The sequence below is a fragment of the Plecotus auritus genome (genome assembly GCF_963455305.1).
Source record: "Plecotus auritus genome assembly, chromosome: 2".
Lineage (NCBI taxonomy): Eukaryota > Metazoa > Chordata > Mammalia > Chiroptera > Vespertilionidae > Plecotus > Plecotus auritus.
Window position 1 is genome coordinate 229,407,020 of NC_137771.1, and position 12,447 is coordinate 229,419,466.

The window sequence follows — 12,447 nt, forward strand, 5'->3', positions numbered from 1 at the left end:
GCCCACCCCTGATCTAATCCAAGATCCCATGGCATTGGGTTGTGGAATCCCTTTTGTCTTCCCCAGTAGGGGGCGGATTTCCGAGTGTGTCTTTAACTTCCTGACCATGTCAAACACCACCTGTTTTGCAGTACGTTCCTCCGTTTGGGTTTGCCCGTTTTCTCACAGCCAAGTTGAGGGTCTACCTTCTGGGCAAGGATATCGAAGAGATGTGCCTGCTTCGTTTTGTCATGGCAGGAGGTCCTCGATCTCAGTGAGGCTTTGGTAGTTTTTGGAGGAGACGCTTCAGCCGGATGTGCTAATAGAATACATCCTTCTATTTCTGTATAATCGTGGTCCACGGGTTTAAACTTCAGAGACTCTGTCATGGCCTTTGATCGTGTACAACATGATGGATACGCGTATGTGTGAAGTACGGATCGAAGTGGGTCACTTTGCTCCACAGAAAAACTGTGCACGTTGATCATTCAAGCATTTGGGGCTGGGCCCCGCCACGTCTTCACTGCGTCTTCCATCATGTCTTCTCCACGCTTTCCGGCCTCACGCACCTCCCGGAAGCCACACTGTTCCCACGACTGCGGACATGCAGGGAGGAAGGAGGATGGTGTTAAAGGAACAAAAGAAGTTTCAGAGGTGAAACCAGCCTGGGTTTTAGGACCTCTTGGCAGCTAGTAACAGAGTTTAGATGTCACGTTGGAATAAACAAGCCACCCAACCAGGAGAAGCATCTGTCGCTGAAGGCACGTGATTTCGTCAGAGGCATCTTGGCACCCAGCGAGGTTGTCCTGGATGGCCTGGTTTATGAGGAGTTTTTGAGATGGTTATAATGCCCAAGAGTTTGCCACACGAATCCCACAGTGCCTGTGGTTGGTCCCACGTCCACTCAGTTGGTATATAAGGCCCCGCGCTGATCAGAAACTTACAAATCTGGGAATCGACTCCGCTCTCCTCCTCAGTCTTCTCCTCACACCATGAGCTTCTACAACAGCTACTACGGGGGCCTGGGCTGTGGCTACGGGGGCCTAGGCTATGGCTACGGGGGCCTGGGCTGTGGCTATGGATGTGGCTATGGATATGCTCGCTACCGTCCATGCTTCTATGGAAGATACTGGTCTTCTGGATTCTTCTAAGAAATTCTAGATTGCTCATCTGCTCAAGACATTCTCTAATGAAGGACTGTTCAAGCAATAACAAGCAAATCTTGCCTGCCATGTAACATCAGAACCTTTCTGATTGAAATTACCTGCCTTTCCAATAACATAAAAATATTCATTTGACCTTGTGATTGAATACAACCAATCGTGACCATTTCCTTTGGCAAACGTCCTCCTTCACTGTTCATTAAAGGTTATCTGTTTTGCACACTTATAACACTTTCATGTGCACTTATTTACATAGATTGTGTGTGTGTGTGCGTGTGTGTGTGTGTGTGTGTGTGTGTGCGAGATGGCTGACCCTTTGGCTATCTGATGACTGAGGTGTGTGGTTGAAGAGTTATGTTCAACCAGGGCTTTTGTGATCTAAGGGCTACTATTACCTGTGTGATTTCATCAAAGCCTCATCTGTGGTGTGTCCAAAGTTGGACTAAAGACACTGGCAAAGGGGTACCCCACCCCTCACCACTTCTTCTTCCTTTAACATTTCACCCTTCCTTGGTACTAAGTATTTAAACGTGCCTCCGGTCAGAGGTGCGCTTTCCTTCTAAATGTCATATTATTGCTATTTCTTTCCACCCGTCGCCAACATGTTCTTGAACTCCTCTTGTGACTGCGGCTGCACAGATGGCCTAGCTCTCTAGCATTCACACGTCGTCACAGGAAGATGTAGGATGTGGTCTGTTTCCGCGAGACCTCCTGCGGGTCCATCTCGGCCTGCCTTTTGGAAAGAGACCAGCTCTCCTGCACAACTAGAGAGCGGCCTGGGGAGGCTGCCGTCACGCCAACACGAGTCCGCTCCGAAGTAAAGGCTGCCGCGTGTCCTTGGTCCCAGTAGCCTCGGTGATGTTCAGGAAGCTGCCTGTGTACATTCTCTTAGTGCACGCCGCCTCGTACGCATTAATAATGACACCCGCCATGACAACATGGATATCCATCATGTCGGCTCATACGGTGGTAACCCATTTCAGCATTCGGGGTATGTAAGCCTGACGAGGGGTTCATGCACATTACTGTCTGAACGGAGATGCAAGTATGAGGCTGGCCAGACTCTAACCTGCACCAAGTCCATGTGTTCTGGCCGCACCTGGAGGAGAGGCTTTTATCGCTGCGTCTTCCTCCACCAGTTGAAGGACCACCAGGGCGATCAGGATCTCTTTCTCAGGAAAATCAGAGGTTTCCTCCTGTGAGACTCGTGCTCACTGGGCGGGGGGTGGGGAGAGTGGGACAGCGGAGATGTGAACGCTCAGAGATTACGAAAGAAGACGGAGACGTGTGGTCAGAAGAGCAGGAGAGGGAGGCAGGGAGCTCTCACGCGTAGATGTCCATGTCCCACGGACAGCAGAGAGGAACCCTTCCCGGAAGCTTCCACAGCCGAGGCACAAGAGCGAGCCTATACTGAGTCACCAAGAGAAAAACCGGTCCATTTCCAAAGCAGAGGCACTGCACAGACCCTCTTTGACTGCTGAGCGACGAAGCCAGAAATTGCCAACAAAACATAATGGAACGGCCCCTTGGCCTGAAAAGTAAATTCTCAACTAAACCACTCTCAGGGGAGAAAGAAAATACCAGGTTATAGAATTTTAAAATAAATAATAGCCACAAACATAGTACCAGGTCCACCAGGCAGGCCGGACGGCCTTACCATGTACTGCTACCTTGGGGGGATCGATTATAAGAATATTCTCAGGTTCTTTCTTTCATAAAATACTTTTAAAAATATATTTCTATTGATTTCAGAGAGAGAGAGACACAGAGAGAGACACACAGAGAGAGAGACATCAGTGATGAGAGACAACCATGTATCGGTTGCCTTCTGCACGCCCCCACTGGGGATGGAGCCTGAAACCCGGGCCTGTGCCCTGACTGGGAATCAAACTGGGACCTCCTGGTTCATAGGTTGACAACCACTGAGGCATGCCGCCAGGCCAGAAAACATTTTTAAGGAAGGACTAGAAGTAGAGGGTATGCCAACATTCCTTTATTGTGAGAGCTACGTGGACACTGGGGAAGTTACTATTTTTCTTCATTCTCAGGAGCCAGGCAATGCTTAATTGATGAACAACATGCCTCTAGGGTTGAGAATTATCCGGAATAACAGATATCCTTCCCTGGGTAGCAGAGGAGGAAGCGGAAATTTACAGAATATAAGTTGCTTTCTTGGGAACTGAAATAAAAAACGTCAGTAAGAAACTGGAGACATCCAACCGCGGAAATGGAAGCCAGGGCGGCTGTTTGAGTCGACAAGTTTATTGGGCCAACAGAGAAACAGGCTCCCGCGTGGAGCCACCAAGGCAGCTGCTGGGACGTCATGACGCGATGACGCCAGACCTGGGGTCGCAGGTGGATTCACTCCCCCCCACGTCCATGAGGTGAAGGCAGGGGATTCCTGGGTTGGATGGGAGGTCACCCCCAGACCACCCTAGATTTTCCTGAAGCAGGAGAGCCACCACCTCATGAAAGGACACAGGACACGTGGGTTCCAAGTGGGTGAGTCCTGAGGTGCAGGAGCAGGGGCTGGCCCCATGGCCTCCTCAATAGTAGGAGCCAAAGCCAGAGCCATAGCCACGGCAACAGCCACAGCCACGGCCACAGAGGGAGCGGGAGCCGTAGCCGTAGCCACAGCCATAGCCACATCTATAGACAGAGCAGGAGCTGTAGCCGTAGCCACAGCCATAGCCACAGCCCAGTCCACGGAAGCCACAGCCACAGCAGGAGCCCCAGCCCCAGCCCAGGCCTCCATAGCCACAGCCTCCATAGCCACGGCCCCCGTAGTAGTTCCCATAGTAGCCACACATGGTGCTGGGGGTGAGGGTGTCCTTGGGTGGAGAAGGGGTGGAGGGGACTTCAGTCTGGTCCCTCTCCTACAGGAGCCTTTGATGGGCCTCAGGGTGGGAGGGACCCAAACATGAGCTCATGTCATTGTCTGGTAGATGACTAATATAATGAGTTTGTTGTTTCAAGACTAGAGACCGCCCTTGAGGCATTAACGAAGGGCTGCTGTAACCACCCGAGGACCTCTCACAGATGGTACAGTGACGCCCACAAAACTCTCCCATCACAGACATTCACTTCAACACCTGGAACCAGGCATCACGCAGGCGGGAAGCATTTCAATGGTTTTCACTGACCTGCTCTTGAGCTCAATAATCCCTTCTCCTCCTTGACCTCCCCAGACGGCACTGCCCTCCACGAGACAGTGTTATTCAATGATGAATTTACATTTATCTTTATTTAAATGTTTTTATTGATTTTAGAGAGAGAGGAAGGGAGAGGGAAAGAGAGAGAGAGAGAGAAACGTCGATGTGAGAGAGTAACATGGATCGGCTGCCTCCTGCACGCCCCCTACTGGGGATCGAGCCCCAAACTGGGGGCATGTGCCCTGACGGGGAATCACGGGATGATACTCAACCACGGAGCACACGGCAGGGCACGTGAGAGAGCTGTAACTCTTGTCCCGGCCTAGAGTCACATGGCGAGTGGGCTGGGGCACAGCAGGGAGAGGAAAGTGCAGAATAAGCGCAGTTTGGGAGATCATGCGTATTGTCATCAGCTCTCGCCTAGTTGTCGGAGGGGTGAGCACACAGCCCCCCTCCTGGCCCTGATTTCGTTTGCCTTGATGAGAAATTACAACGAGAAGACGGGATCTTAAGACAGTCAAACCCATACGTGAGATGTATTTTTATTCATTCACAGCGCTGGCTTTCCCTGTGTGTGTCCTTGTGGGTATACTTCTGTAGACACATATGAAGCATATTGTCTTCTTTCCTGTGTCGTGCGCGCAAAGCTATGAGTCGCTCGACCGTCGCCGCTCCCGTGCGGTCCCCGCGTTCTGGGATGTTTAAAAGTGTCCGTGGGACCCTTTCCAACGTGCGTTTCAACTTCCTCGGGCTTCCTGTTGGGTGGCGACGATTGTCTGGGGGGCCTTTCCCAGCCCCTCTGTGCTCTTGCTGTCCGATTCAATGTCAGTGGCACGTATTCTTCTTCTTCTTTTTTTTTTTTTTTATAATTTTAAAATATTTATTGCTAAAGCTATTTCCAGTGAATAAAGACTTTGCAAATACAGTAATACATTTATACAAGTTACTAAAAATTTAATTTTATCATAGTGTCCTTATTACTAAAAAGTTATGTAAGATTTTAAATACACTTGAATTAGGAATCATTCAGTCCATGCACATTATTATTCAGTCAATAAATAGTTGCATTGTGCTTTTTATTTTTATTTATTTATTTATTTATTTATTTTTTCAAATTTTTATTAAGGTATTATATGTGTACATATCTTACCATTGCCCCCCCCCCCCCACCCCACTCCCATACATGCCCTCACCCCCCAATGTTTTGCATCCGTTGGTTACTCTTATATGCATGCATACAAGTCCTTCAGTTGATCTCTTATTTCCCCCACCTCTCCCTAACCTTACCGCTGTAATTAGACAGTCTGTTTGATGCTTTACTGCCTCTGTAACTATCTTTTTGTTCATCAGTTTATAATGTTTTTCATTATCCCCAAAGGAGTGAGATCATGTGGCACGTATTCTTCTTAACGTGTTGAGTTTAACTTCTTAGCACGTCTCTCCTAGCCGACGGACGCTCTGTCTGGGAGGCCTTGGCGGGCCCCCGGGCACAGCGGGCGCTGCCATCGCGGGCTCCGTGGGCTGCGGAGGGCGTAGGCCAGCTCCCACCCGGGTTTGTTTTCACGACGTGAGTGCTTTCCGGTCTCCTTAGCGCCATCCGTGACCCAGGCAGGAGCTCCGGGGTCTCTAGTTGTAATGACGGGTGTTTGCTCGTTCCGTCCGGTACGCTTCTGGCTTGCTTCCCAGCCTTGGACGCAGCCATCACTGAGGCCCATTGGGAGTTGCCACCGGAGGGCACTTCTCTGTCCTCACGAAGCAGTGACACGGCTTCGCCCCAGGGCGTGTGACGGGGCAGCCCCCTCGCCAGCTCTCTGGGTATTTACCTCCCGTGTATGTGCAGAAGCGTATGTGGCTCTTGCTGAGAGTTGACGTGTTTTGACTTTCACATTTAATTTACTTGAGACGCAGGTGCATCGACGTCCATGCCATTTTGCTATTTGTTTTCTCTTTTCTGACCTCTTGTCCCCTCCCTGCTGTATTTCTCTTATTAAATTTCTAGAGGCCCGGTGCATGAAAATTCGTGCAGGAGTAGGCCTTCCTTCCCCGGCTGCCGGTACCGGCTTCCCTCTGGGACCTGGGCTTCCTTCTGGCACCTGGGACCCGGCCTTCCCTCCTCCAGCTGTTTGCAGGCACCCGGGACCCAGGCTGCTTCCCTCTGGCCCCGGCTTGGTCAGGAAGGACGTTCGGAATGACATCCGGAAGACGTCTGGTCTAATTAGCATACTACCCTTTTATTATTATAGATTTGATAGGATTTTTTTTGGAATTCCAATGTATTGTCTCTGTATTCACTTATTAGGTACAACACATGTCATGAGTGCTGTAAACATTATAACATGCATCTTTTTTGCCAGTAATATACCATTTCATGTAAAACTCCCTTCCCTTCATGCCATTCTTCGTGCTGTTACTGTCAGACTCATTCGCAAGTTTATGTTTCACGCGGATTTAATTTTTGTATCGTTTGTGTTTGGGGCTTGCTTTGTCGGATACTAATATAGCCGCTCCAGCTTTCTTACAGTAAAGCCAGTGTTTGTAATATATGAATAATTCGTGTGTATGGTATATGTATTTATGTGTTGATTTCTAACGTGTCTGTGTCTGAATAATTGTTGTGGTTTTTTTAAAGAGCATAGATGTGCGTCATACCTTTAATTGTAGTGTCTAGACCAGCCATGGGCAAACTACGGCCCGGATCCGGCCTGTTCGGCTGTTCTATCCGGCCCGCAGAGCCGAAAGAGTGGAGGGTTCTCTTGCTCTCCCCTCTGCTCCTTTACTTTGAATTTATATTAGTTCACACAAACACTCCATCCATGCTTTTGTTCCGGCCCTCCGGTCCAGTTTAAGAACCCATTGTGGCCCTCGAGTCAAAAAGTTTGCCCACCCCTGGTCTAGACCATTTCAGCTTAATGTGATTATGGTCATGGCCGTGTCTTTCTCTTGCTATGTGGTTTTCACTCGCTACCTTTGTTCTCTCCTCTTCTTTGCCTTCTTTTCCTGCCTTCTGGATTTCTGTGTTGGTGTTTCACAGTCACCCTCCACTGGCTTAGTAGGTAGACCAACAGCGATGAGTTCAACCACAGCCGAGGGCTGCCAGGGGCATGTTAATGTACGGCTTCGGCCAGGTGCTCTTACACAGCGCTCGGCCATGGATGCCGGCTTCACAGCAGTCCACGCTCTCCTCCCTCTGCTCGGCACGTTATTGATTTTACTCTTATATGTGCCAGAAATCATGCGCATTATTTCTAACTTCAGATTAATTATCATCATAAAACTAGAAAATAAAAAAGAAAGTTTCTGCACTAGCTGGTTTGGCTCAGTGGATAGAGCATCCGGTCGGCCAGCGGACTGAAGGGTCCCGGGTTTGATTCCTGGTCAGGGCACAGGCCCAGGTTGCGGGCTCCATCCCCAGTAGGGGGCGTGCAGGAGGCAGCCGATCCATGATTCTCTCTCGTCATTGATGTTCCTCTCTCCCTCTCCCTGCCTCTGTGAAGTCAATAAAAATATATTTAAAAATGTTTTCAGTTCACCTGAATAAGGGTTATGAGAAAGCCCTCGTCCTGGCCCTGTATATGAGGTCACTCCGTGTTGTACCTCAGATCACAAATTAAAAAAAAAATTCTCTCTGGATTTTAAGTTTTGGCAATTGCTATTGTTCTATCTTCAAATTTAATTTAAATTTTTATAAATTTAAAATCTTTGATCTGTGAGATTCAGGTGTTATCTAAATGTTGTCTTAATTTTGTGATGTTTTACTAGTAGATCCGTTTTAGGTTCCCGATATTTCATTCGAAAGACTGTTTTTTTTAGAGAAGTTCTAGGTTTATATGAAAATGAAGAAGAAGGTGCAGAGATCCCCCGTATGCGTCCTGCCCCTCCTCCACGCACAGCCTCCCCATCCTCAGCCTCTTCACGGAGCTGCGTTGGGTCGAACGGAGGAAGCCGCGCTGACTCTCGGCGGTCCCCCACGCTCCGCAGTTACATTGGTGTCACCACGGGGTTCCCCCCGGGGCTGTACCTTCCACGGGTGAATAAACGCCCAGTGACACGGAGCCGCCGCTGTCGTCTTACGCAGATACCGTCACTGCCTTAAACTCGCCCGTCCGATGCCCTCCCTCCCTCCTGGCCCCCGGCCGCCGCGAAGGCCCGCAACCACGGACAGGCTGGCTGACCCCATAGTCCCGCCTTCCACGGAATGTCACGGAGTCGGAGTCATGCAAAGTGCAGCTTCTGCAGACCGGAGCCTTTTTTCATTTACTAACACGTGTTTAAGACCCCCCCAGGTCTTGTGGCTTCATAGCTCACTTCAGTTTATCCAGGAATAATATCCCGTTGTCTGGATGCAGCCAGTTTGAGTGTCCATTCGCCTCCTGAAGGACGTCCTGGCTCCTCACCTCTTGGCAATGATGTAAAAGCTGCTCCCAGCATCCCCGGGCAGGTTTTCTGTGGACGTGAGAGCACAGGCGGGACCACGTGGGACGCGTGGGTTTAGTTTTATAAGAAACTGTAAAGCCGTCTTCCCAGGTGGCTCATCGATCGCTTCCCACCGGCCATGAGTGAGAGTTCTGCCGGCTTCTCTGTCTCGTGGCCCCTGCTGTCAGATTTTGGCCACCCTGATAGGCAGCGGTGGTGTCTACTTGTTATTTTAATTTGCATTTCTTGGATGACCTATCAAGTGAACCATCTTATCACGTGCTTGTTTGCAATCTTCTCTGGTGAAGTGTCTGTTCAGGTCCTTGGCCCATGGTTACATAAGGTCGTTTGCTTTCTTCTCCTTCTCCTTCTCCTTCTCCTTCTCCTTCTCCTTCTCTTTCTCCTTCTCCTTCTCCTTCTCCTTCTCCTTCTCCTTCTCCTTCTCCTTCTCCTTCTCCTTCTCCTTCTCCTTCTCCTTCTCCTTCTCCTTCTCCTTCTCCTTCTCCTCCTTCTCCTCCTCCTCCTCCTCCTCCTCCTCCTCCTCCTCCTCCTCCTCCTCCTCCTCCTCCTCCTCCTCCTCCTTCTTCTTCTCCTCCTCCTCCTTCTCATTCTCCTTCTTTTTCTTTTTCTTCTTCTAAAATATATTTTATTGATTTTTTACAGAGAGGAAAGGAGAGGGATAGAGAGTGAGAAACATCGATGAAAGAGAAACATCGATCAGCTGCCTCCTGCACACTTCCTACTGAGGATGTGCCCGCAACCAAGGTACATGCCCTTGACCGGAATCGAACCCGGGACCCTTCAGTCCACAGGCTGATGCTCTATCCATTGAGCCAAACCGGTTAGGGCTGCTTTCTTATTGTTGAGTTTTAAGAACTCTTTGTATATTTTGGATAACACTGCCAGATGTGTTCTTTACAAGTATTTCCTCCCAGGGTGTGACCTGTCTGCGTGGCTTCTGGACATTGTCTTTTGCGGAGCAGAAGGTTTGGATTCTAACATGGTCTGGCGTATCCCTTCTTCCCGGAATGGCCTGCGCCTACGGTTTTGTAACTAAGTCACGGCCTTCCCCAAGGTTATCCAGGTTTTCTCCTACGTAATCTTCTAGACGTTTTATAGCTTTTATTTTATATTTATGTCTGTGACACGTTTCAGGTTAATTTTCGTCATGGGTGCGAGGTCGATTTCTAGATTCTTCCTTTTTTTTTTGTATGTGGACGGCCAGTTGCTCCCGCACCATTCGTGGAAAGACCGTCCTTTCCGCATTCACCGGGACCAGCTGCCACCTGGTCCCGGGACTCTGCTTCGGGCTATTCGGCTCCTTTGCTTTCTGTCTGTTCCACCAAGACCTCCCTGTGTCGATGACGGTGGCTTTATCGTGAGCATGAAGTGGGGTAGAGGTCGTTCTCCGCCTCGTTCCTGTCCTTCGACATTGTACTGGCTGTTCCGGACCCCCCTCTCCATGGGGACTTTAGAAGCTCTTTGGTGAAATCCACAAGACAATACGCTGGAATTTTGAGTGGGATTTCAGGGAATCTAAGAAATACCTTCACAGGATTGAGTCTTCCCATCCGTAAACATAGGATATCTGTTCATTTAGTTCTTCCCTAATTTCTTACGTCAGGGTTGTATGGTTTTGCTCATATAGATCTTGTACACATTTCTATAGATTTATATCTAAGTATTTTATGTTTTGGCTGCTATAGTCCCTGCTATTATTGTCTAATTTCATTATTAATATGTAGAAAAGCAATTGACTTTTACATATTAACCTTGTAAACTCTATCCTTGCTTTAATCCCTTATTACTGATAGGAATTTTGTTTTTTTGGTTGTTTCTTTTGGATTTTCTACATAGACAATCATGTCCCAGGTGGAAGAAGGCAATTTCATTTCTTTCTTTCTATCAGTGTAACTTTCATCTATTTAAAAAAAAATCTTTATTGTTGAGAGTATTACAGATGTCCCCCTTTTCCTCCTCATTGCCCCCCTTCACCCAGTTCCCCTCCCGCCCCAAGCCGTCACCACCCTGTTGTCTGTGTCCATAGGTAATGTATGTATATAAACTCTTCCGCCTCCCCACCCCCTCCTTCCCTCTGAGACTCATTGGTCTGTTCCACTTAATCTCTTTTTTTGGGCATCAGCAAGGTCTCCAATGTGACGTTGAGGAGAAACACGGAGAGAGAACACCCTTGCCTGGCTCCTGGTCCGAGCAGGAGAGCGTCCAGTCTCTCACTGGGAAGTGTGCGTGACGCTGCTGATAGGACTTTTGTGCATTTTCTCTATCAAGTTGAGGAAGTTTCCTTTTTTCCTGATCACGGGAACATTTCATTCATGAATGGATGTTCGATTTTGTCACATGCTTTTCTGCTTTGATTGAACTGATCATGTGATTTTTCTTCTTCAGGCTGTTAAGGTAATAAATTACATTTATTCATTTTTGAGTATGAACCAGCCATGCAAAATTGGGATATATTTCACTGGGTGGTTGTGCATAATTCTTCTTATACAAATGCTGGAGTCAAATTGCTGGTACTTAATTTTTGTATCTATGTTCCTCTAGATATTTGTTTGTAGTCTTTATTTTTGTCATGTCTTTACCTGGTGTTGGTATTAAGGTAATGGTGACCTCGTTGAATGAATTATTAAGTTTTCCCTCGGATTTTATTTCTGGCAGTGATTGTAGAGAATTGGTGTCATTAATTTTAAAAACTTTTGTAGAATTTTTCAGTAAAGATTTCTGTTTTGGAGGGTTATTATTGCTTCAATACATTTAGAAGTTACAAGCCTATTAAGAATGTTTCTTCAGTGAGTTTTATAGGCCACGTGATATTTCACAGCAACCCACTGTTTATGTCATTAATCATTATAAACACCTTTATAATCTTGTTAATTTACTATTTTTATTTAGTTATTTAGATGTGTCCTCGGTTCTTACACTGTGATTTGCCTCCCCCTCCAGAATATGCCTTCGGTGAGTACAAAGCTCTTCGTTGAATTTTGAATGAGAACCCACCACAGAAAGCAGAGGAGACCTACACACCATGGTCATGGACCCCAGGCTCAATAGCATGAAGAATCCATTCCCCCACAACTGATGAATGGATTCAGTTCAATCCCAATGAAACTCTCAGCGGGTGTTTTGTCGATGTTGACAAGATGATTCTAACGTTCAGACGGACAACGAAGAACCTAGAAGAGCCACGGTCATTGTGAAGAGGAACAAGTGTGGAACACGCACATGACCCAAAACGAAGACCGCCTGCGACCTGCCGTGACCATGACCATGTGTGTTGGTGAGAGAATGGCACATGCCGTCGATGACGCAACAAGGAAACCCAAGGATCGGCTGACACAGTGGCTGATCGGCCTTGTGGGAACGCCACGGGGATAGTGATACTTCCGACACAAACACAGTTACTTATAGGAACACATCCCATTTGTTTATTGAACAAGTTTCATTTCTCCCTACTCTGGCGTATTTGTGTTCCTGGAGAACACAGCTTCATAGGATAGAAAAGCCAGGCATGGACATTTTGAACATGATCACAATCAGATCGTCCGTCTTCAGTCACACAATGGGCGCATTCATACTTCCTCAATAACAAACAGGAACTGGATGTAAAAGCAGGAGGTGTCCAAACCTTACTGGAGTGTAGAGATGACGAATGGGCATCCCTTGGAGGAAAGTGTTAATTTTCAATATTTTGTTAGAGGCTCAGGGTGTTCTAGGGGGATGTT

At 47.9% G+C, this 12,447-nt stretch overlaps 2 protein-coding genes across 2 annotated transcripts; one reads left to right on the top strand and one right to left on the bottom strand.

Moving 5' to 3' along the window:
• Nucleotides 1-971: 971 nt before the first annotated feature.
• On the top strand, nt 972-1,130 carry LOC308241352 (uncharacterized protein; the record flags this gene model as incomplete). The annotated part of the gene is made up of 1 exon (XM_080654733.1): nt 972-1,130. The coding sequence occupies one exon, from the start codon at nt 972-974 to the stop codon at nt 1,128-1,130; it is 159 nt and encodes a 52-aa protein (XP_080510859.1).
• A 2,558-nt stretch (nt 1,131-3,688) lies between these two features.
• Nucleotides 3,689-3,952, bottom strand: LOC308240705 (uncharacterized protein; the record flags this gene model as incomplete). The annotated part of the gene is made up of 1 exon (XM_080654041.1): nt 3,689-3,952. The coding sequence occupies one exon, from the start codon at nt 3,950-3,952 to the stop codon at nt 3,689-3,691; it is 264 nt and encodes an 87-aa protein (XP_080510167.1).
• Nucleotides 3,953-12,447: the final 8,495 nt, after the last annotated feature.